We start from the raw sequence: 24,130 nt of genomic DNA, 5'->3' as shown, positions 1-24,130 counted from the left end.
CAATCAGCTATGCTGTTAATTAAGAAATATGAGAAGACAGAATTAAGCGTGCTCTCTGAAGTCTCATGCCATTCTCCTTGCTGCTTATTCAACTCAACTAGTCACCTGCTGTGAAGTCTCAGTGCCTACTGTATTTTTCAGTGATGGACATGTTCCCTTTCAAAAGGATTGAAACCATCCTACTGTGAAACACCTCTGCTTATAACATAGCATTTAATGAAAGTTTTTTCATTTATTTCATGTTTTACAGCATCCTCTTTCTGAAGAAAAATGTTCCTGCAGTGTTGTGTTCAGAAGAGCATGATCCTAGTACATCAGCATACTACCATAAGTACAAACACATTCATGGAAATTCAACAGATCTTCAACAGAAGAAAGTTAATTGCAAATATTAAAGTTTCCTATAGATACAAAGATATTATTTCACTGTCCTAAAATATTTCCTTGATTTAGGATACCATTTAGCAGTGTACTACCAAAGGACTTGTGTTCAAGAGCAGCAAATTAACCAGTCTTGCATACAGGCAAAAAATAAAAATATATTAGAATTAATAGGTTTTTTGCATTAATCAGAAGAAATCTCAGTTAACTGCAAGCAACTCAAGCATCAAAAACACAGACGAGGTTACTAGTTCTCGACTCTAGAACAACTCAGGTGAGCATTTTACCTGCTCGGACAGATAAAAAGACAATAAAATATTACAAGAACAAAGTGAAACAAGCACCATTAGAAGATGTGATACACATAACTCAGCCCTATGCGATCACCTCATATGACATCTCCTGCTGAAGCACACACTCCCAATGAAGCCAAGGGAAAGTTGGCATTAACTGCCAGGAGAAAATAACTTGTCTGGACTTCAGTCTCCGACATGCAATACCACTGACTCGCAACACAACAAAGAAGGGGAGGAAAAAAGACACCAATAACAGCTTCCACTTACTTTCTTGCCTCTATCCTGGCTTCAGAGTCTGCATCATGAATTCCTTTCTTTATCGTTTCAGCTAACACTGATATGTGTCTGAAATAAGAAGGAAAACATTATCCAGCAGTCCAGAAAGATGCACCATGCTTAGAAACAAATGACTAATTTGATTTTGCCTTGGTCTCCAAGAACAAAGAGTTTATCACATCCTCTCACTTCCATGTGGGTCCTTTGGAGCCTTTATTTATTTACTGTTACAAGTCAGTTTTATTTCACTCACATTGCTGACTAGGAAAAGGCAAGTAGTCTTCTTCATAGGTCAGTCTTTAGTTAGTATTGAAACTGTCTGGATAGTCTAGGGCTAAGGAAATTGCATCCCAGTCTTCTCCCACAATTACTCTCGCTGTTCATTAGTTTGAAATACTATAGAAGGCTCAGAAGCTCTGATAGACATCTAGTAGCCTTCATCTCATTATCTCACTTTAGGGTGCAAAAGGGAAAAAAAAAAATACTGAGTTCAGGGATTCGCTCAGCCAGGTTCTCCAGGGCTGGCATAGGAGAGCCTCACTGAACTCTGGCTGCCAGAACTGCAGAGTTGAATGCTGTGTGTGGATGTATGTACATGCTTTTTTTGTGGCAAAAATATCTCTGCTAGAGCTACCTGATATAATCTCACCTTAGATTATCCTTTCGCCAGAATTAACCTCCCCAGACACAAGGAGGAGAGAATTAACCCGCTTGTTGTCATAACCTGCTTGTTTTCAGAGCTTACCTTTCTAGGGAGTGTGTTTGCCACTCCTGCAACAGCAAGTCTAAAAATTCAAAACAGCGCCTAAGAGAAGAAAGAGAATAAATGCTGAGTTCTCTACGTTAACAGAGGCACAATGATTTTTCTGTACTAGTCTCTAAACAACAGCCATCCTTTGTTATGAAGCTTTTTGGGACACTGGAATTCAGTAACGACTCCCCCAAAAACATTAGCATCTCTACAAATGCCATCAATAAAGTCTGAAGTAGTAACTGGAGGCATCTCCCTACAGAGAAGTCTAAACAGAGGGCTTGACAAAACAATCCAGAAAGCCCCCTCTTTTTCATTAAACAGGATACAGACCCACGAGATCCATGCTAATGCTGCTTTGTACCTGCTAGTTCAGGCTTCACATGGAAACCTCATTTAGTTTCATGTGGAGACAGACGTTTTCAACTTTAATCTTTCCTCGTTTCAAAAAAAAAAAAAAAAACTAAGACACAAGTATGCTGTTCAAGGTTTGTCACCAAATTCAGCAGCCACAAGTCCTTCTTTTTGTCTAACTAGACGAGAACTAGCTAATCTACACGGACCAGGCAAGAGTGTCCCAGCGAGGTAGTAAACTGAGGCACACTTAGATTTTAAGTGCAGAGAAGACCATCAGCAAATCCAGTCCAAATTCCAGATGACACAATCACAGAACGACTCGCTCAAAAAACCCGTGTCACTGTAAGAGCTATTAGTGGGGAATAGGAACATGTCTGTAAAGAAGCCAAAAATGATATGACATTTTTATAACGACATGTAAGCACAAAGATTAGTTTTAAAAAAAAACATTTTTTTATTCTCTGCAGTGCTGCAGCTTACACAAGATAGCTGACTTTAAATTTGATCCCAACTTATGGTGGAGAATGAGATGCGTTCTTTACCAAGTGCATATATTAACCCTTTTCATGAATAAAAACAAATACACAACACATGTTATCAAAAAGTACATGTGAGCATATTCACTGGTAAAAAAAGAGAATACATTCAAACTAAATGCTCACCTTCTAACTGCAACAGACTTGGAGGTACAATTACTGGTTATGATGGGTATTAATCGAGGGATGTGCGTGTGCTAGAAGAAAATAAGCAACAAAAACAGGAAGAAATCTTTACACCACAGTTCCACGGAACAAAAGACCATCTCCTTCAGCCACCTCAGCCCAGTATGCAGATATTTATTTTTGTTCAATTCTTAAAAATAGAACTGCTAAATATAGGAACACTAACTGATATGGCATGGACAGATATTTTTATTATTAAAAATATTTTACTTTTTATCTGTTAAAATATGTTTAACAGACAGTTTATTTTGTTCTATAATGACAGGCTCCAATGAGTCAGGGAGCTGAAGTCACTGCAAGAGGGTCTAAACTGTCAGTAGTGACATCTTGAGAGATCCCAGGCTATCTACAGTGAATCACTAGGCAGAAGTCACCTCTATAACCTAATGGTTTTAGGAAACATGCACTGTCTGTGAACGGTTTTTAAAAAGTTTGCCTAGCTCTGAGAACTGGAAATATATTACTCTGCAAAGAAACATTTTGCATACTATTTTGGAAGGGCTTAACTATCATCACCTACACAAGGCTGCATGACATCTGAGACAGCCAAGCCCAGCACAGAAGAGTAGATTAGGCACTTAATCTTATTTTCATTGCAGTAACAGTCATATTTTCTCAGAAACACTACAGTATTTGGAAATAACATTGTCCTCTTTTCATGTATACTTACTCGAATGATTAATCTAACTGCTACAACACCAGAAGTGGCCATGACTTTGGCACTATTCGGAATTAGATTAAAAATTGTTGGCATGATGGCTTCTGCCCCATGGTCAAACTTGTTTCCCAGAACTGACGACAAGTGTCTGAAAAACAGAATGAAGTCATGCTAGTAAGTATGCTGGGGATTAAGCAAGTCAGACTTCTACAGAACATCTGACATAAGCACATCTGACATCCCAATCTTCACAACTGTCACCTCCTCTCCAACTCCAAAGGACAGAGAACATCATGTTTCAAGAAGTAGTTCCTTCACTTTCACTTCAAATGCATGTTCTATATTCGTCTGAAGTCTGAGAAACAGTAAGTTCAGCATAAAATAAAGTAACTAGCACAGCTAAACATTTATTATCAAATGGGATCTTGCTGAAAGAATGTATTTTTCCGAACTTGTTAGTTTGTATTACAGTTTCTCTGAAACTATTTTGCCTCCATATGCACAAATCTCAAAAAAGCTGTTAGAAACACTGCAACACCCTGTTTCTTGAAGCATTTCACAAAGGATAAGCCATCAAAAATAAAAACTAGCTCAATCTGAATCAGAACAAAATATATGCATTTTCAGCATGTTCAATCTTTCCCTACTCGGTGCATGAATGCACGGCTTGCTCAGGCATTCAGCATCTCTCACATCAGTGCCGCTTAAAACTCAAAAACAGAGTTTGGCACAATTACAATTAGTGGCCTACATGGACGTGGTTCTAAATAGCTGTAGCAAAATCACGTTCTACCTATAACTATGTAATACTAGCAGCATGAGTTTCATCCTAAATGTTTTAACCAGTGTCTGTTCCTTTTTTCCCTACATCAGATTTCAAGTGCATTTAGAAAGCAAACTTACCCCAACGTGATACAAGCCTCTCGCACTACTTGAGACCGCAGGTCTTTAGCGGATAATTTAAATGCTCCGTCCAAAAGTCTTAAGTGTTGAAAAAAGTTATCGTATTCTGCAGCTCCAGCCAAAAGTAAGGAGCGGATCTTTTTCAACTGTTAGCACCATAAAAGAAAGCAGTGACTGTTAGTGAGCAATAAACACAAGGACAGTTATGTTCAGGACCTGGTACTTGGTTTCCAGAGTCCTTGTACAACTGTTCCTCAACATGCATTGAGGAACTCAGTTCTTAAAGTCCAAGCAATTTCATTATTTCAGATCTCACATTCAACTCATAGGTTAACACACTAAGTACAATAATATAAACACGCTAGTTAACTGTTATAGGGATCCAGAAGTGTACAGCTACTCAAACTGTATTGTTAATAACCCAAACATTACTTTTTAAGCCAAAAGATATCTTGAAGATTCTCCTCTACTCCTCTTACAAACCACCTATTTACAACAGTTTCTTAGGCTTACATCCTCTCACAGCTAACTATTGTGTTAAAAAGATGACTTGACGGTCATGGCTCATACTCAGATCTGAGTAATACTGACTTCATTAAAATAATTACCTGGCTCTACCAGAAGTGGAACCCTGACCCCATCAAAATGGGACATCTTCTATTAGTATTAACAGGGACCACCATTTCATCCTATAGACGTTCTTTCGGACACCTTCACAGGCCCTCATGAATAGTGATGCATCTGTACAGTGCCTCGATTTAAGCTCACTGTTATTCAGTACAGCAAACAAAAAAAATATCCCTCAAGTAAGCTGAATCAGCAGTTTGCCACTCAGATGTGTAATACAGGATTTGACAGACATGTCAAAGTTGCTACACAAGTGATGAAAGCCTACAGTGTAGACAAGATCATGCATCTATTTATATCACGAAAACACAGCTCACTTCAGTAAATAAAACTCAATCTTGGCATGCATATAACATCTGATTTTCTACTTCCCCATCTCCCACAGTCATATTTATTTATTCAAAACCTAAGTGTGTAAATTCTTTCTAAATTGTTTCATACCTCTCCTTTTGCAAAAGTATAAATAAGTTCTCTCAGAAAAGCGACCTTCTGCCACATCAGGAAGTTTTAAAATATTCCGAACACCACTTTTGACATTCCGATTTCAGCATCTGCTAGCAAGTTTCTGGCTTTACATCTGGATTTGCTGCATGACTTCCAGTTCAACCTGATGCCGTCTCAATAGATTCTTGTGTACCAAATAGCATCTTCCTTCACAGATGTGGTTTAAATTCAGTCTCATATGGAAACACTTCCTCCAAGTTTGGGGGAACATAACAAATGTTCACCACAAACTACATTCTAGTCTTACTCTGAAGTTCTCCCAGTCCCCTCTTCATCGGATTAAGCTCAGTGCAGCAAAAAATTAATGAGTTCATATCTAAGTTCACCACTTACCGCAGAAACTCTCTGTTCCCAGTCATGCTTATCATCTGATAGTATCTCTCTTATTTTGTTTATGGATTCCTCAAGATCCCGGCTGGAATAAATCTGCAAATTTAAATACAGACTAGCATCATAATGCAAAATTTACTCCAGAAAAATCAGATCACTTCCCAACTACATTCTTACGTCCTTTGCTCCTCAATGCTTAAATGTCATATGCTAGCCTTGGACACAGCTGGCTTTGCATAATGCAAAGTATTTACACCCATTTCCTGCAATCAAAAATTACTAAATGACCACAAGACAATTAAAGGATCATCTTTTACTATTTTACTATATTTTCGCAATTTTAAGCAGCATTCCTGCAGCTTCTAGTGGCTATACGAGTGAAGACCTACAGAAGATCATGAGTGGATACATGTGCTGTTCAGCTGCCCCAGAAATAAAACTCTGGTGAAGGGGAGGAAACGTGACATCTCAGCTATCCAGCTGAATCCATCAGCAAACATGCACTACCCAGTTGTCACACTCACAACAGCAGCAATCCCAGAGACACGTCACCTTTGTTGCTTCCAGCTCCCAGGTGGTACAGATGAAGTGTTGAGAGGCTCCTGCTGACTTAAGTTTTTGTTCGATCAGACTGCAGCATGCATGTCCAGTTCCAGCTCCATGTCTGCTTCTGTGATACCTCCCACCCCCATTCCCTCCACTTCCCAGGGTTTCACAGCAACTACTGGCAGATACCACCATTGAAAACTTGCCTCCATCCGACTCCCAACTTGCCTTCCCCTTAAAGGGGATTTGTCAACATCACAACGAAGCACAATTTGCCAGTGATTAGGACTAGATCATATATCCATCGTCTGCTTTTTAGTACTGTGTGTTTTAACACATAATTCTACTTACCTGAACCGTTGGGACATCTTCAAATGCCTTAATGAAGTCTTCTTCATCCACAGCACCTGCTCCCTCTTTGGCTGCTGACATACAAATGAAAAAGCTTTTTCAATCTTCTTATCAACAAGAGAATCAATTAAGAAACCACCAGCTATCAAGGCACCTAATCAGGAGAAAGTTCACTATCCTTGCAGCCTTGGAGTGCTGCAGAGCTAATGAAAACAGAGACAGGGAAATTCAATGCCAGGCACAGACTAGACATTCACAGCATCCTTCAACTCCTAGGCAGAGGGCACATCAGGGAAGTCATTACAGTAGTCACTCAACAGTTAGGGGACACAGTCTGAAAGATGAAAGGGAATATTTACTTTAATTATATGGGAGATTTTATTTTAAAGGATTCAATCCTATCTATAATAGATAAAGGTGCAGATCTAGCAGATGCACAAACAGAGAAATGATAAGCTAGATAAATAGTCTCTGGAATACTAATCAGATTAGAGACTGTGTGATAGAGGGAAATTTCTCCATTTCTATAGGTCACAAGTAGAATTATTGCTCACATGCAGAATTACTGCTCAGGGTTTTTTCTGCTCCTTCATTGCCAGCAGTGCCCAAAAGTCTTGGGAAAAGGCCAATAGATCAGTTTTAGATTGCACGGGCTAAAGTTTAGCATGCAGCTGTAAGCAGCCTGCCTCAGATCAACTAGAGTTACAGCTATAAAGGCAAAAATCTACACACGGCAACACTGACATGATTTACTCATAGCCCTTAGCGCACAATCACGCAGGTCCAACCCTTCACATTATAGGCATGTGGAGACTGCTTGGAGATTCATCCTACCAGAGTTCGGTTGTGGCATGCAGACAACATACATGTAATGATTTCATAGGGAAAAATTTGTTACTGGATCCTTGGGGCCAGTCTGGAAATCCTTGCAATAAGCTCAAACATGAACACTACAAATACTTCACATAAAAGTCAATTAATATATGCTATTGGCTTACTTGAAGACTTGGAGCCCAGAGCTGCAGACCCAAGCCTGCGGGTAGTCCCCATCCCAACTCTGCGTGAGTTTGCAGGGGCTTTTGAAGATGTAGAGGAGCTAGCTGAGGAAGGTCTGTTCCCATCCACAGAGTCTTCATCGTCAAAAATTTTATCTGTCAAAGAAAGCACACTCAGCTGTAAGTCTGATGAAGCAAAGGGATGTCCCAAGGAACACGCCCACACAATGGTAAGTATGCTGCATGTTCAGCTCTGCTCTGACAGCTCTCATCTCAGCAGCCCCTTAATGCTAGAAATCTGGCTGGAGCAAGTCCAGAGGAGGGCCACAAAGATGATCAGAAGGCTGGAGCACCTCTCCTATGAGGACAGGCTGAGAGAGTTGGGGTGGTTCAGCCTGGAGAAAAGGCAGCTCTGGGGAGACCTTACAGCAGCTTTCCAGTACCTAAAGGGGGCCTATGGGAAAGCTGGGCAGGGGCTGTTTACAAGGGCCTGTAGTGATAGGACAAAAGGTAATGGCCTTAAGCTGAAGGAGGGGAGATTTCAATCAGGTATTAGGAAGAAATTCTTCATTATGAGGGTGGTGAGGCACTGGAACAGGTTGCCCAGAGCAGCTGTGGATGCCCCCTCCCTGGAAGTGTTCAAGGCCAGGTTGGATGAGGCTTTGGGCAACCTGGTCTAGTGGAGGGTGTCCCTGCCCATGGCAGGGGGGTTGGAACTAGATGATCTCTAAGGTCCCTTCCAACCCAAACCATTCTATCATTCCATGATTATTCATGAATGACCACTAGGCCATCAAACCCAATCCTTTACTATTTGCAGTCACTATGTTATAAACCCTTTCAATGAATGCATTCAGATAAAAAGTATAAACTTCAAATCTACAGCAGAAAGACGCAAGCCACAGATAATACTTGGGGTGTCTACAGTCTGTATCTCTGATGTTTATGCCTCCAAGAGCTATTTTGCCATGGGCCGTAGTGAAACCAAGACCATGAGCCAATCCAAGTGTGGCAGCGATCAGGCAGCACAGGCTGCCCTGTCACACCCTGCTAGCTGCCTGCACCAGACCGAGAATAAACAAGATAACCCAGGAAAGATCCCATGGCAACACCCAATACTGCTGATAAACTACAGACCCATCCAGAGCTAAAAATCCACTTTAACTTTTTAAATGATCACCAGAGATTCTTTACAAGGAAACAGAAAAAGTAACCTCAAATTCATAAAAACCATAAATATAAGGCGTATTAAAACTTCCTGAACCCTCTGTGTACATCCAAAGGGAATTGCAGCCTCTACCTCCAAACTTGAACATAAATTAACTTAAAATGAATTACAGTCACTTTGATTGTCAGTGAAGGTCACTTCAATTCCAAAGGAATGCTTATATTGCAGTTTTACACAGATTAGCTAGCCCACTTTAAAAACCAGCCTTAGGTTGAAAGGTGACAAAGTGTTTGGACAGCTGATATAGATGGTATTGAGGCCAAAAAAGCCACCTCAGTCCCCATCACTCAGCTTCTCCACACTAACACTTCATTCAAGATTTGAACCTGCTTCATGTCTATCCCTCTGCAACAGTCCAAAGTATGCATCTGCTCCCCACCGTTTCAGGAAAATTCCCTTTGCAAAATTTCACTTGGCAAAAACCTGAGCAGGTGCTTTAATCCATCCCTACTCAGGAAAGCACCTGGGAGTATCTAGTAACAAATACAGGCTCCTAGTTAGACACTAATGAGTGAAATTCAGTACAGGTTGAAATTTCCAAAAGTACGAAAATAAATTGATAACAGTAAAAACAGATTCTAGACAAAAGAATAGAAAGAGAAGTCTGTATTGTCCTCAGCCCAACAGCCTTAAGGAGTTTTCCCTACCCAAAGTGGTATTGGCTTATTAGCACCTGGGCACAGGAGCACCGTCACAAATCTTCTAAAACCTAAACCCCCCATTTCCGATATGCACCCATGCATACAATGCCATACTCCAACACTGAGATGGCAGGTAGACAGCAGCATCCAACAAGAAAGGTGGCCAAGGACATCTCTTCATTTTGATGTTCAAGAAGTCTTGGAATATGGGAACGGTCTAGGGAAAAAAAATCTAAAGAAAAGGGGTAATATAGTAACAGGTACTTGGACTGTTGTTTGGGCAAAAGTGAACAAGACACAAGTGAACATATGAACTTTAACATCCAGAAATTTAAGGTCACACAGCTAAGGAGAACAACATAAGCCACATTTAGGATGTGGACTCTCTCTAACACAGTGCCCTAAGGCAGCCATGGAGACTGTGCTGCTGACACCAGTCATGTTCTGACATACATAATTCAAAAATAATTTGAAAAGAGCTCAGGGAAGGACCATAAGAATGACTAAAGGATTGGAAAATATGTTTTTAATTAAGTTATATGAAAATTCACTGCAGGGGATTGTTTAGCCTGGTCAGATTCTTAACAAGTTGCTTGATTATATTCTGTGTTAACACAGCAACTCAAGATTTATTAATGTAGTTTTCCAGTGTGATTTATTAATATTGTTTTTCACCTAACAGAAAAATATCCAAGGCTACTGGCTGGAAGTTAATTTAAGTTCTGAATTGCCTTTTTTCCTCCCTTTCTTCCCCCCCCCCCCCATTTTTTTTTTTTTTCAATAATCACAGGACTGACTCCCTGTGAGGTTAGGAGGTGTGCCACCCAGAAAATTCTACCACAGGCAGTTCTTAAAAAGATACAGTCTAGTTCAAACAGGGATTATTTCAAAAACATTATTTGGTGAGAGTTGCACAGAAGGTCATGGCAGATCAAAATAGACTTTAAAACATGTAATCTCTGAAGCCTCTAGGATGGGGTTTAAGTGATGCAGAAAGACCTGCACAGACCCGAATACAAAAACTTCTGCGCAAAATGTGCCCCAACTGCATTTATATCAAAAGTTCCTATAGATATTAAGCAAATGATTATTTGTCATATATATATATAACCAGCCAAGAGAAAGTCAGTCATACTCAAAACAAAAGATACTTTACTACTTCAAAACTAGTTTCATCTGGTTCTAAAATTCTCCATCAGCTGCATTTCAGGCTATCTACATGCAGTCTTAGTTAACTCATTTCCTCTTGTACCTGTATTTTAAAGCTCCTCTAAAAAGAGAAGAGGGTGTGGTTTGCTATTTCATGTAATAAATAAAAATTCAGAAAAACAGATATTAAAAGGATCACACATCTATAGCATTTTAGCAATTACATCAACTATCATTTCAGTGTAAAACAGGCTTTTCTGAGCATTAGCTAAAAAACAACACTCCAAAAAACCAGCCAGCACCAGCCCACAGTTTTGGGGATGTTTGGATTACAATCACATCTTCCTGTTCATTAAGTCTACAAAACTAAGCATTACATATTTATCAAATCAGAATATCCCTTTGATAACCCAACAGCATTTTCTCATCTGAGCATTGCAGAATGACAGTGCCACATTCAGAACTGCACATCAAGTCTTCCAGCAGCACGTGTGCAGGACAGAAAGAGAAACAAAGAACAGAAGGAAACCTGAACATCGGAGTACAGTAAATAAGAGAAAAACGAGCTACTATACATTATCACTAAAAAGACTTTTTTCCCCATTCATTGACTCCTCTTCACAATAATCATTTGAATAAGAATCATATTTTTTTGTAGCCTATCTGCAAATCACGAGGTGGTAAATTCAGCATGGGTGTAACTCTCGTGACTCCAGCAGAGGTGCACTGAAGTAGAATCGGTGCCACGTTCTAATATTAAATAACCATTGATGTTGTCCCATCCCAAGACCCCCCCAGTGCTCATTTATAAGGGCCATATAGTACTCCGTCAGAGACATGCCCTTACAAAAGAGGCCTTTGTCTGCTCACCACTCTGCTGTGTCTGAGAAACAGAGAACACAATTTGCTTTACATTTTTCAATTTCTTACATTATTTAAGAAGAAAAAAAAAATTGCTTACAAGTACATATCCTTCTGCAAATAAGCTTCCTCAACATTCCTTCATATTTTCCATAGCGTGCCCAGATGTAACAGTGCTTCACAGAGCGCCGCGGCTTTCAGTCCAGAACATAATCAATCATTGCCCCTCGTATTCATTAAGCATGCTGTCTTCACACGTGGATTTAAACAGCCATGGCTTCAGTCCTCTCTCTACAACTGCAGCTCTGCGGGATTCTCACCAATACCCATTTCAGCCCGTGAAACTTCGGTTCACTTCTAGGAAGGAAATTCCCTGCTAGCAAGGGGAACCCAGGACAAATAATCCGGGATGAAAACAAGCTGAGTCTGCCTGGCTGGGCTGGCTTGCACTAGGAACCAGCCTGACTTTATCCCCTGGGAAGCGCTAACAGGAGCATCTCAACAGCTGTCATCATTTGTCCATGACGAATAAATTTAGTCATTATTCATTTTAATACGTAACCCCTTCAGGTCTAGGCAAAGTGTAAAACGGGGAGAAGAGACCATGGTAATTGTTCAGGAACTACCGTAAACAAGGACCAGCATTTCCCCTGCCTGAATCACCAGCCTGGGACCTTTTAAAGCAAAGTAACTGAGTCTCAAATTTCCTTTCCAATGAAAGGAGATGCTTTCTGGCTCTAAAAAACTTGAAGATGTCACGTTTAAATTTTTTCAGTATTTGCCTGTAAGATTTAGAGAAGATAGCTACTCTGCAGTGACTGCAGAGGAAAAAAGAAAAGAGCTTACGATCATGTCTGTTCCTAATGAAGATGCCCTGCTATGGTCTTCAGGCCCAACTCTGCAAGGTATTAAACTTGCTCTGGCCTCGCTGTGCCCATTTATCATATGTCCCATCTCCAAGTGTCAGCACAGCTGATGTGTGCAAGACAGATACAACTTGCAAGTATCACCTCCATCTCTCTCAGGAGAATCCTCCCTTTTGGGTGCAGATGAAGGTGGGTGGCAAGAAACCTGCCTTCCCACCCACCACATAGCATACTGAAGATGGAGCAGATACGCAGCTGATGAAGCTGACATACATTTCAGCCCATGCTCAAGCCCTACTAGGTGGGCAAAGCCCAACTCTCTGAAGATCTGAGCACCCCCTATAAAAGCTGAGAACATGCACAGGCAAATCCATCGATGCCAAAGAACACGGAGTACGTTCTTCCTTAGTCCCTTTTGCCAGACATGACCCCATATCCATTGGTTAATGGTTTTGAGATAGACAGCCCTCAGACACCTCAGCCCATGCCCTCCCCTAGGGCCTGCATCTGGCACCACCATCCCAGCCCTGACTCCCATAGGACACGAGGCACAGTTCACTCCTCTCTGTGGGTGTCCCACCAGCCTCCAAGCACAACAGCTTCAGCCAAGCTTAAATGCTTCCTCCCGTTAGCACACACCGAACCCATGCATGGCTTAGCTGCAAGCCTGCCCACCTCCAACATAGATATTGTATACGTTTCTCCAGGAAAATGAATTTACAAACCCACTAAAGGGACATGTATAAACTCCTCAGCAGGATTAAATGTTTAAAAACAAAAGAGTTGCAGCCATGAGCAGCAGTATGCAGGCACAGCACATCATTAGGGTTTCTTGCTCAGCCATCTCCCAGTTTCCCAGCTGCTCTCTCCTCCTGGCCCCAGCCCCTCCTTCCCCACCATCCACACCAGGCACAGTATTTTGAGCCTTCAAGACACCACCCGCCTGGGCTCAGTGACCCCAGACAGCCCCCCCAGTCCCATCAGGTCTAGATGTCCCAAGCTTTACCCAGCCACTAGCTCCAGTCCCAGTCCACTCCACTGCTAACTTTCGGCACAAATTGATGAACTACCTCATCATCCTTCACAACTGGCTTTCAAGTGAATTCCCAAAAATCCCACCTCGGTGGGGACGCCTCCTAGGGCTCACCAAAACTGAGCCAGCCACAGCCACAGTCATGTCTGCAAGGATATGCATATCACCATAACCTTGGTTTCTTTCTCTTATTTCACATATATTGCCCTATTTAAACTAGAATATGTATAATTGTGGGTGGGAGTTTGTCTTCCAAATAAGGTTTGTACAGTGTAAATCTTGACAATATATGCATAACCATAATAAATACAATAAGCAATACGGCTGCCATCAGCCACAGGTAAGGTGGTAGAGACCCAAGCCAAGAATGTCATGCCAGGTAAGCAGATAAATGCTTTTTATTTTAATAATTCTTCCAACATCCATGTGCTTTTCTTTAATCCAAAATGTTTCAGTTTTCCTCCCTTAGCTAGGAAAGGTGACACTCATCATCTTGACTGCTGCCTCATTCTGTCTAATTACAAGCTAATGAAGCTGCTCCTAAGTTAACAGGTCTTCAACTGCTATCACAAAGGGAAAAAAGATTCCTGAAAGAAGTAACACTTGGAATTGTTTTCTGCTCCAAATACATCATTTTTATGCAGGCAGTTCTGATACACATCCTGCTCAGTCCCAAGCACACGGCTACCACAATTTCAAGTGTTGATACACATCCCTCTGCAAGCAGAAAAACAATGGGGCAGTAACAGCAATAATAAACAGAGCACACGTACTGTTAGTGAGGAATCCTACATTTATTAAACCAAGCCCAGTATGATAAAGTTAACTGAGGATTGATGTACACTCTGACCTGACCACATCCAACACCAGTGTGTACATCGAAAGTAAATACCAACTTCTACCTGAGAGAATAAGCAACAGCCCTGGCGACACTCAAAATCTGCTCTCAAGGACTGGCCTGGTAAGTCAGACAAAACCTTCCTGCAGATGACTACTCTGAAATCATGCAACTCGCAACTGATTCAAGTTACTTTTCTGAGGGATATTATAATTTTCAGTCCTGGAATCAGATGGCTCCAATTTAAGTTGTATCCATGATGGCTGTGGGGAACCTTAAGAACAAGAGCCTTAAAGACTTGAAAATGAGAGGCAAATAAAAAGGATTCAATATTTACAAGCCCATTTGCTTCAAAACATAGTTTTTAAAACTAAAAGATTGACAATATTAATGTCATCACGTTAACGCGCCAAAGCATGCACTCCCCAATAGCATATCAGCATTAACACAACAACAATGTCAAGTGCTTTTCAGAAACTTCTGTTCATGAAACTAACACATCTGGAAATGGGAATTTTTAAGAGTTAGTGAAACTGTCATTCATTCAGGCAGTTTTCAGCAATATGAAACTTTCCAAAACTAAGTTTCCATTAGCTTTAAGTAGATTTTAGAAAAGAGGCAGTACAAAGGTTTCACATTCCTACAAGCTTTGTAAAATTAAGAAGCAATAGCAGGTGACAAAACAGCTTTGATACTGTGTGAAGGAGCAACAGCTCAAACAGCCAAAAGAATTCACACAAGCACCAAAAGCTGAGATAAATCCATAAAAATAGCCAGGATTTGTTACTTTTGCTAATTACTTTAGTACAGTTCATACAGACACCTAAAGAATCACAGAGGCACGTGCTAGGAGCTGCACAGACACAGCTTTCGCCCCATACTGACTTTAAAAAAAATAAAATCTAGACACAGACATGCACACAAGGCAAAAAAAGTAAGAAGAGAAAGATCTGTTTTCCTCAAAGTCATCCTTGGAAATACAATATTCCCACAGTGCCCTTTCCAGCCAGCCACACAGCTTTCCCCCAGACCTCAACAGCATCAGGAAACCCACAACACATACCTTGCAAAAACACACCCACCCCAAAAGCCCACATTTACATATAGTTTCAATTTAAAGAGCAAAACCAGCCTTTCCCTACCCTGCACTCACCCCTCCTGTCACCCAGAGGCTCATCATTAGGCCTTTCAGGGTGCCCGCCTGCCGTTAGCAGCCAGGCTGTCCGTACAGAGATACCATTATCTCCGAACGCAGCCTTCCACAAACACACCAACAATTTCAGAGTCTATTAAACACTTCACAACAGGGTGTTATTTCTGAGTTTCACTGCCACAGCTTTGCCTGCTGACTGCACTTGCGGGCACTGTCCCTTTTTCATTCTGGACCCTTGAAAATATCCTTTACGTTGCACCAGGTGGAAACATGCCAGCAGCAGCCCCAAGCACAGACATCACTCCCTCCTGACAGCGCTCTCGTTAGCATAAGCTTTGCAGATAAAAACGCAAAGTGGGTCACATACCCTGAGCCCTAGAGATACCAATCAATGAAAAAGGCTATTTATACAGGATGGACCAGTGGGATCTTTTAGAGTCAGAAAACATATTTTTCTAGAACTACAGGAATTAGTGGCCTTATTGCAGGACCGGTATGGCTGCAGGAGAGCTTTCCTTCATCCTCTGTGCTGCACAGTGCCAATGTTAAGGTTTCTCCTCAGCCTTAGTGAAGTTTAATTATTTAGGTAAATAATTACATAAAAGAAAGCGAACTATTCTGCCTTTGTTCACAAGACAACAGAATGCAATTCTGCAGAAGCACAGGAGCTCCCTCAGGCACCATCTCCATACGCACATGTGGCAGGGCTGCGGCAGGTTGAAGAGCAAGCAAGAAACCTTTCCCCTCCTCGCCCTCACCTCCAGGTTTCAGCTGGTTCTTGGCACTTGCTGGAAAACTTAGAGCAACAGCCTGGACTCCCTGTGCTTGCAGTGAGCCTCTGCCTGTCAGCAGTTTGGGCAGTGGCATCATCCAACTACTGGTCATGCACGCTACACCCACTACCCCAGGCAACAGCTGGCTCTGCCTGGGTCTCTAGTCGACCTTGCACAGTACTTGTTCTAAAAATGATATAAATGTCATCAAAAAGCACAGACAGCCATTCAACAGCAGCAAGAAGTATTTGTTATTGTTTTAACATGTGAGTAAAGTGAAACAGAGTTGCTGAGGGACATTCTCAAGGGTGTGAAAACTTTAGGGCATTGCTACACGTTTTTTTCTAAATCATTTTTTTCCTCTAAGGATGAGAGGTACCACCCCAAATATTTGCTTATTTATCTTCAAAACCAGTTTATGCATATTCAGAAAGGAGATTTGCAAGTGGCTCAGAGAAACTAGAAATCACATCACAAGGTATTAGAAAAAAAATGTTTTAATTTAGTTCTTCCTGACAGGTTGCTTGAAGCTCAGCCACGTTTGAAATGGAGTTCTCTGTATTTCACGAGGTGGGTACCCAGCAATGCCACAGGAAAACAGCTTCCAAAGACGATGCTAAACCGAGCTCCCAGGGAGACACCTGCTGGCAATGGCTTAGGGTTTATTTGCCAAAACCCATATGAAAAAGCAGATATCTGGGGAATCAATAGGTAAGGTTCTGTCTTACCTGGACCTTCTATACCCTACATAAAGTGAATTAAGAGACACACCAGGAAGCTGGAGCCTTTAAATGGACAGACACTTTTCACCTGCAAAGGACAGGAACACTGCATGCAGACTGATCAGGTGCCTCCAGCCGCACACACCAGGTTCAGGTTTCCAGCTATTAGCACCATCTGTTGCCATGACATCATAGGAAAAGGCATCATCCCCAGCCTGCACTCCCAAACAGGCATTCCCTGCACAAATCCCTCTGCCTACTTGGGTAATTATCACAAGTATAGCTCACCTAGATGCTGACTGCCCCAACACACATCATTGTCAACAAAGGGAAATTGCATTTTATATTGCTATCGCTTATTGCTTCCTGAAGGACTGCTGATTTTCTATACGTGCAATGCACCGTGGTGTAAAGCATTCACAACTCACACACAAAGCTGTATCAGGAATGAAAAAAGGATGAAAAAGAATCCTGACATTTTTAGGACAAAGCACCATTACAAAAAGGCCAAAAACATCTTACTGCCTCAAGTTATCCTGAGTGCATCTGGGGGGGGGGGGGGTGGCAGAAATGCTGCAGGAGATCCCACTTCCAGCCACCACAGAACATCCTCCCTGGTGCAAAGCCTGCTACTGCACACAAGTCCTGCGGCAGAAAGCTTTCTAGAAATACCTGCAAGGAGACACAAATGCCAAACTGCAGCCTTGTTTCCTTTTGGGATAGGTCTCTGAGGACAGCTGGGTCAGTGAAGGTAAGCCAGTAAGATGTGTTGGAGGGACCTGGGGAAGCTGTAGCACCGGCCCTGTCCAAGACCATCGTTTAAGTGTATTTATAATCAGTAATGGGGGCAACATGTTGCCCAGCACTTTGCATTTGCCAGGGGATGACCCTCCTATGAGACGGTAGGGCATCCTAAACTTTCCAATCAGCTCCCTCCAAGCCAAGAAACACAACATGTGCAGATATTCCTGATCAATGAAGGAAAAAACAAGGCTGTCAGCCTATGTCTCCCATAGAGCCACAGAAAACAGGAGCCAGGGCTTCTGTCCCGAGGTGTTCATCTGCCTGGTTAAAGGCTAATGCAACAACATCAGTACTACATCTGCAAAAACTCTATGGTGTTACACACGTTACACATCAACGACTCCCACCCAGACTGTCTGGCCTGATGCATAATTAATACACTTTAATTAGACAATCATTTAAAATACTGTAAAATGCTCGGTGGGGCAATAACCACAAATAAGAATGTCTAAAAACTGCAGGTGGTTGAGATAAAAGACCAATCATGAAAGGAAAACTAGGGAGCAATGAGTAGCAACTCCATAGCCTACATGCACCTTGAGAAACATCATCAGCTACTACAACAGGTATGACCAGCATTATGACCAGGAATTTCTACCATAAATAAATGCAAGCACATATGCAAGCAAAGGGTACAGACAAATTTTATTTATTTAAAAAAATTGAGTTGGATTTTATGACCAAGGCTGTGCTCTGTATCTACAAATGGCTACCAAACAGTGGTTTGAGATGCTTCTGACAGAAAACACAGCTGGCAATGGCCTCAGAAGCTCCTGGGACAATTGGTATTAGGTTAAAGAGTTGGCTGTATGTTCTCCAGAGCATCCACTGCAACCGTTAGCAAGGCAAAGGGATGGGGAACCTGACTTGATGCAGGCTCTTGCTCTGGAGTATTTAGTAGTACTGACTGGCTGCATCAGCACTCTCCTGATGCACTAAAAAGCAAAAGTTTCTGCCCACTCCTAACTAATAACTAGCACTTAATGGAAGAAGAGGATTCTTGCCCCCCCACCACCTCAATTCAACAACATGTGAGCCAGCAGAGCCTAGCTTTGGCAAGCTGCGTGCACACAGGATCTTACAAACCATCTCTCAGCACAATTATGCCAGTGCCAAAGTTTGCCGCCTGTGCCAGCTTTCGTAATGTCTACGTAAGCATGTTCAATCAGAGCTTAGATCAGCATCCTGTTAGAGCTGGTGAGAAATATCTATTCCCTACCCACACCACACTCATTTTGGTAGATAATGGCAGAGAGAAGCAATGGTTTACCAACAATCAAGCCCACTTTGTTTATTCTCTTTTGAGACACTGGGGATAAAACCCCAACAACTGAATAACTAGCATTTTACATTTCCCAGGATCATTGTAGAAAAAGCACTGAAACCATACTCAAGATATGTGACTTCAATGGTAACTTTGAAAATGTTCTTTTTTTTTTTTTAGAAGCAAAAGCAGAAACTAGTAGATAACAGATTATGAAAACATTTTTGGACTCTAATGACTGGTTTGAAAAAGCACCCAACCTCAGAGCAGTAAGACATATTTTACTTTTACTGAAAAAATGCTTGTTCAGTTAACTTTTAGAATCTATTTTCAATAATAATTACTTCTAATAATATTTTGCACAGATTTCGTTGTGTATGATCTAGATAGGATTAGTTCCATTTTTTTGACAAAGTGGAAACAGGTAAAACACATATGAAGAGCCTAACTCCAGGTCACACGGAAAAGTCAGAATCAGAGTAAATGCCAGAAGATGTATCAGACTATAGGATTTCCTTTAATCACCATCACACTAGGCTAAATTCTGCTTCCAGCTCTTTACATTGCGGATGGAGGTGAATGCAAGAGGGTGCAGAACTTGACCCGATTTTTTTTTTTTAAGATACTAATATCTCAGATTTCCTTCTGTGCAACTGCCAAGAGGTTTTAGTACATTTAGTGGCCTGTTTGACAGACACTTCAGTACAGTATCCTGTTTCCATGTGACTGGATAACAGAACCTAAGAGAATCAAATTCATATTTAATATGGCTTCAAGTATAAGCACAATCTGAAAGCACAAGTGGAAAGCTCCAATTCCAGACACATCAGTTTCTTGGGCCTTCTTCACCCACCCTTCAAAGCTGCATTTTAAACAAACCATTGCCTCAAGGAAAAAAGTCACGGGGAAAAAGGCTCCAAAGCAAAAAAAAAAAAAGTATCACAGCTTATAAAATATTAACAGTCAGCATGGTTTCTGTTTTCCCAAAGCTTGTTTCCCACCCCCAACTCCTTTAAAACAAAGGATAGATCTAAGCTTCTTCAACCACATTCCTCCCCCATAAACAAACATCATGATTAGGTACAGCAAATAAAGCAGTCATATTTGGGGGGGAAGGAAATGCAAAGGTGGATTCAAGACACTGCTGAAACTTTTGTTCCTTTTGTCATTAATTACTTTAGACTACTAAACATGATATTCATATTTCAGATGCAATGTGAAACCCTGAGGAAGTGGGGGGGAACTCTAATGTGCTACAAAGAAAAAAGCATCTTTCCTAAAGAGCTTACAATATAAATAAAGCTGTCAGAGCATAGTTAAAAATAATTACTGTTATTCAGACTTCATATATAGGAAAAATAGACACAAACATCCTCCTCCCTTTCTTTTAAAAGGGCAGCTAAAGAAACACAAGTACTTGTGTCCTAATCAGTCTAACATAATCCTGCCTAACTCATCCTTATTTGGCCTCCATCAATGGTGCTATTCACTTTCTCCCCATGGCTCAGCATCCTTTTTCAACCATCCTCAGGTTCTTCCACCTAGGTAAAAATTAAGCCTGTCACCCAGCCATCCAGAATTTCCTGCCATGACTGAAAGTTGGTCCCATATGGGACTCCAATAATTGACTTCAATGCCACAGTTGATCATTTGAGTTCTTTAGTGACCATCCTGTTTTCCTCCCATACATTGTGTGCACAGTAGATTACTTCCACAGCTGTTACATCCATGAAAGAATGATGAAAGAAATCGGTTTCCCCACATAAAACTACTTACTGCATCAAATAAAAAGATCAGTCAGGATCAATTAGGAAATCAGAATTGGAAAAATGACAAACCAGGAAAATCTTGATTCATCTGACCTGAGTTCTACCAGTTCCTCTACTGTATGTCCTATACCACTTGACTAACCCCAAGACCACCTTACCCACAAGAAGAGCTAAACAAAGGGACTAAGGGCAGGCTAATTTTGACCTTAGTCACTTGGTTTAAATCAAAGTACAGAACTTGGTAAGAGGCGGTGGAAGGTATGAATAAACATATCTACATGCAGGCAAAAGATCTCCTCTGGTTCAAGGGCAAAGTCTGTCAAGGAAAAACAAAGGATGAATTTGCCTCCGGACTCAGACTCACAATCAAATTATTGCTGCTTAACAAGTTATAAGACACCAGCTGAGCCACAGTAACAGCCCGTGTGTTGCTCTTAAGCTACAGCGAACACAAGGTAGTATCATTTAACTTAGCCCTTATTGAAAGAAAGTTAAGCCAAGCAGAATAATTCACATTTACCACAAAGAATACAAAGATTAATCACAACCTAGTTAAAAGTCTTACACTGGATATAACCATTACAGACTTCACAAAACAAATACTAACCTAAATGGAACTGGAGACATTAAAATACAAAGAGGTTCCCATGCAAAAGCTGGGAACACTGATTGCAGAGAAAGCCTGCCTTAGCCATTTTCACCACTGCTGGAAGGTAAAATAAACAAAAAACCAAAAAACCACCAGACATCACTCATCTTTCCTTAGCAGTGATACCTTCTCACAGGTGATTCTGCCAACTTAGAGTAGCTGATATAGAACAAGATTCAGACAAGGTGGTTAGCACCGATGGTTTAAGTCCTACCATCCCTCCTCATTCAGGAAAGACACTGAAATCATTAAGTGAGGCAAGATCAAACATTGGCATTTATGAAACTAAACACCCCGGATCTAAACAGCCATGAGGAATTTCAAATCTATGCAGATGCAAAGAAAACCTCCATCTCAGTCTCACAGGTTAACTAACAACAATTGATTTACATCCATATAGACTTCTGGTTTCACACAGGCACACTTGCACAACTTGAAAGGAGTCAACAAATCAAAAACAAAAAAGAAAACAACACTTCATAAATATGAGGAACCATTTTCTAAACAGCTTGAGATCTCTCCTCTCCCGAAGGCAAGTCTGGCTGGCACAGCCGTTTTGTACATCTGTGACCCTGAAAGATCACTGCACTGATAATTCAAACGGACAAATTAGATAGCAGCTTCTTCCCCCTTGCACTGATTTGTCTACCCTGTAGAGAGCTACTTCCCTTCAAACGTGACATTTACACTTTAGTCCTAAATTGCAAGCTGTAAAGTGTAGTCCATATAAACACTCAGGTCCTAGAAACAAGCTGTCCCCTTTTCAGCAGGCTGCTTGTGCTGTAAGAAGTCACCAGGAGAACCACAGACTCCATTACACCACTGTGTTTCTGCTTTGTTAACTATTGTGTCAATTTAGTAAAGAAAATCATAAATATACATGTTAAGATAAACAGTTCCTACTTTCATTTCAGTTCTAGGACGTACAATTCACCCTAAAGCTTAAACTCTCAAACCTTAAAACTTACATGGATTTTTTTTTACTACTTGCCTGAAACAGAGATTACCCAACACAGGGAAATCTTTCTTTTCAAGTGCCAACTTCTTCCAGCATCATCTACGCAGGCCCCACACCCTGGCAACTTTTCCTGCCAACTATAAGGACTCTAGCAGGAAATTAAGCTTATGAGGTTATTCCCTCCATTTGGCTGCCACCAGGCACCATCCATCCATATTCTAAATTTGCAGGCTAATTTGGAGTGGGATATTTTTTTGAGAAAGGGGGAAAACAGTAATCAGACAAAGGCAAGACACTCAAATGATTTTTACTGCCAGCCCAACAGTTATTTTTGGTCTTGCTGTGGTCAAACGATGCATGTAACTAGGTAACCAGCACAGAGCTTAATATTATACTTGATGTACATAGCCTGAGTTAAAGTTTTTGGAGATAGAAATAGGCTCTGAAAGTGACAAGGAAAGGCAAAGATTAAGTTTCAACAACACACAGGGAAGCTGGGATAGGGAGAAGGGAAGACAGAAATCATTGCAAGACACTTACAAGGGGACTTCATGAGCTGTATGCTTTGTGAGCCATCCTGGGAACTGGTGCATGTGTATCTCCTTATTTGTCAGATCAAGTCATATCATGCTTAGAAAGGAAGAGACAGGCATCCCTTTCAGTCCAGCAATTCAATTAAATACTTCCTAGTGACTGAAGTCATGATTCCTTATCCTCCTTATTATAAAGTCACTTCATACAGTTTGATGTTAAAAATAAAAAAAATGACTAAACCAATATCATACCCAAGAGAATTCAGATGTCTAATAATCCCACTAAGAATGCCTTCTTGGTTGGTATTTTGTAAGTTACTAGACACAGGTTCAAATCCTAGGATAACTATATAGGAAGAATCAAGAATGACCAATTTAAACCTTCCTCCTGTTCAGACACGTTATGGCATGTACTTTAATGCATTAAGACCTTCTGGACAGGCCTCCAAGATTTAGGCCCATCTGCTCTCTGGGACTTACAGGACTGAGACATCTTTGTATTGGGGGGGCATGGGAGAACAGGCAGAGAAAATCAAGATAAAGTGGATTCGTACTATTGTAATATCATACTAGTTAGAAATGGAAGAGAGCAAATAAGCAACCAACTGCAAAACCAAGTAGCACAACATTTGAGCATAAGTTCTAATCAGGAGTGACAATAGAAACTAATAGATTGCTTTAACCCTAAACAAGCTTCTTTCAAAGTTGTTCAGCAAATAAGGCTGAAGTCTGAGACACTTCTGTCTTGGAAACTCTGTAACAGGTTCCCAGATTGAGATAATGGTCTTCAACTACTTCCTGGGCCTTTTTCAGTACAGTAGCACTGATGAAATCCAACCGATAAAATCTTTCCCAGAACCCAGGTTTACCATAAGCAATGACTGGAAGAGATTTGTTTTCCAAGTTTGCTATGAAGATAATCACCCCAGGGTAAGTATCTGCAGCCATTAGGCCACAGAGAAGACAGACAAGAGCTGGGGGAAGGAAAGCTCTTTCAAGCACCTTTGAAATCAGACAGGACAACGGTGCTTCCTCAGGTTTGCATCATTTTTTATAGCCCCATTTTTACTAAGTCTTTATTTTTAGATGATTTTGTTGTCATCTTCCCCTCACTACACATTCTTATACAGCAGGAAAGGTATGACTCAGAGCAGAGGAGGTGAAACAGAGACAACGCTCTTCTGTACAAGAG

The 24,130-nt window shown here is 41.1% G+C and overlaps 1 protein-coding gene across 3 annotated transcripts in view; it reads right to left on the bottom strand.

Annotated features, from left to right (window-relative positions):
• Positions 1-24,130, bottom strand: part of CLASP1 (cytoplasmic linker associated protein 1) — a 183,794-nt gene that overhangs the window by 87,458 nt on the left and 72,206 nt on the right. For all 3 annotated transcript variants that reach the window (XM_054829143.1, XM_054829144.1, XM_054829145.1), the window contains exons 9-16: positions 7,701-7,853; positions 6,703-6,776; positions 5,809-5,901; positions 4,345-4,490; positions 3,454-3,589; positions 2,724-2,794; positions 1,699-1,758; positions 945-1,022 (exon numbers count right to left, since the gene is read on the bottom strand). In XM_054829143.1, the coding sequence (XP_054685118.1) occupies positions 945-1,022; positions 1,699-1,758; positions 2,724-2,794; positions 3,454-3,589; positions 4,345-4,490; positions 5,809-5,901; positions 6,703-6,776; positions 7,701-7,853 (811 nt within the window). The remainder of the gene's footprint in view (positions 1-944; positions 1,023-1,698; positions 1,759-2,723; positions 2,795-3,453; positions 3,590-4,344; positions 4,491-5,808; positions 5,902-6,702; positions 6,777-7,700; positions 7,854-24,130) is intronic.

This window comes from Grus americana, chromosome 6 (assembly GCF_028858705.1).
Source record: "Grus americana isolate bGruAme1 chromosome 6, bGruAme1.mat, whole genome shotgun sequence".
Classification (NCBI taxonomy): Eukaryota; Metazoa; Chordata; class Aves; order Gruiformes; family Gruidae; genus Grus; species Grus americana.
Note: the sequence above shows the minus strand (reverse complement) of the source record. Positions and strands in the feature narration are given on the sequence as shown.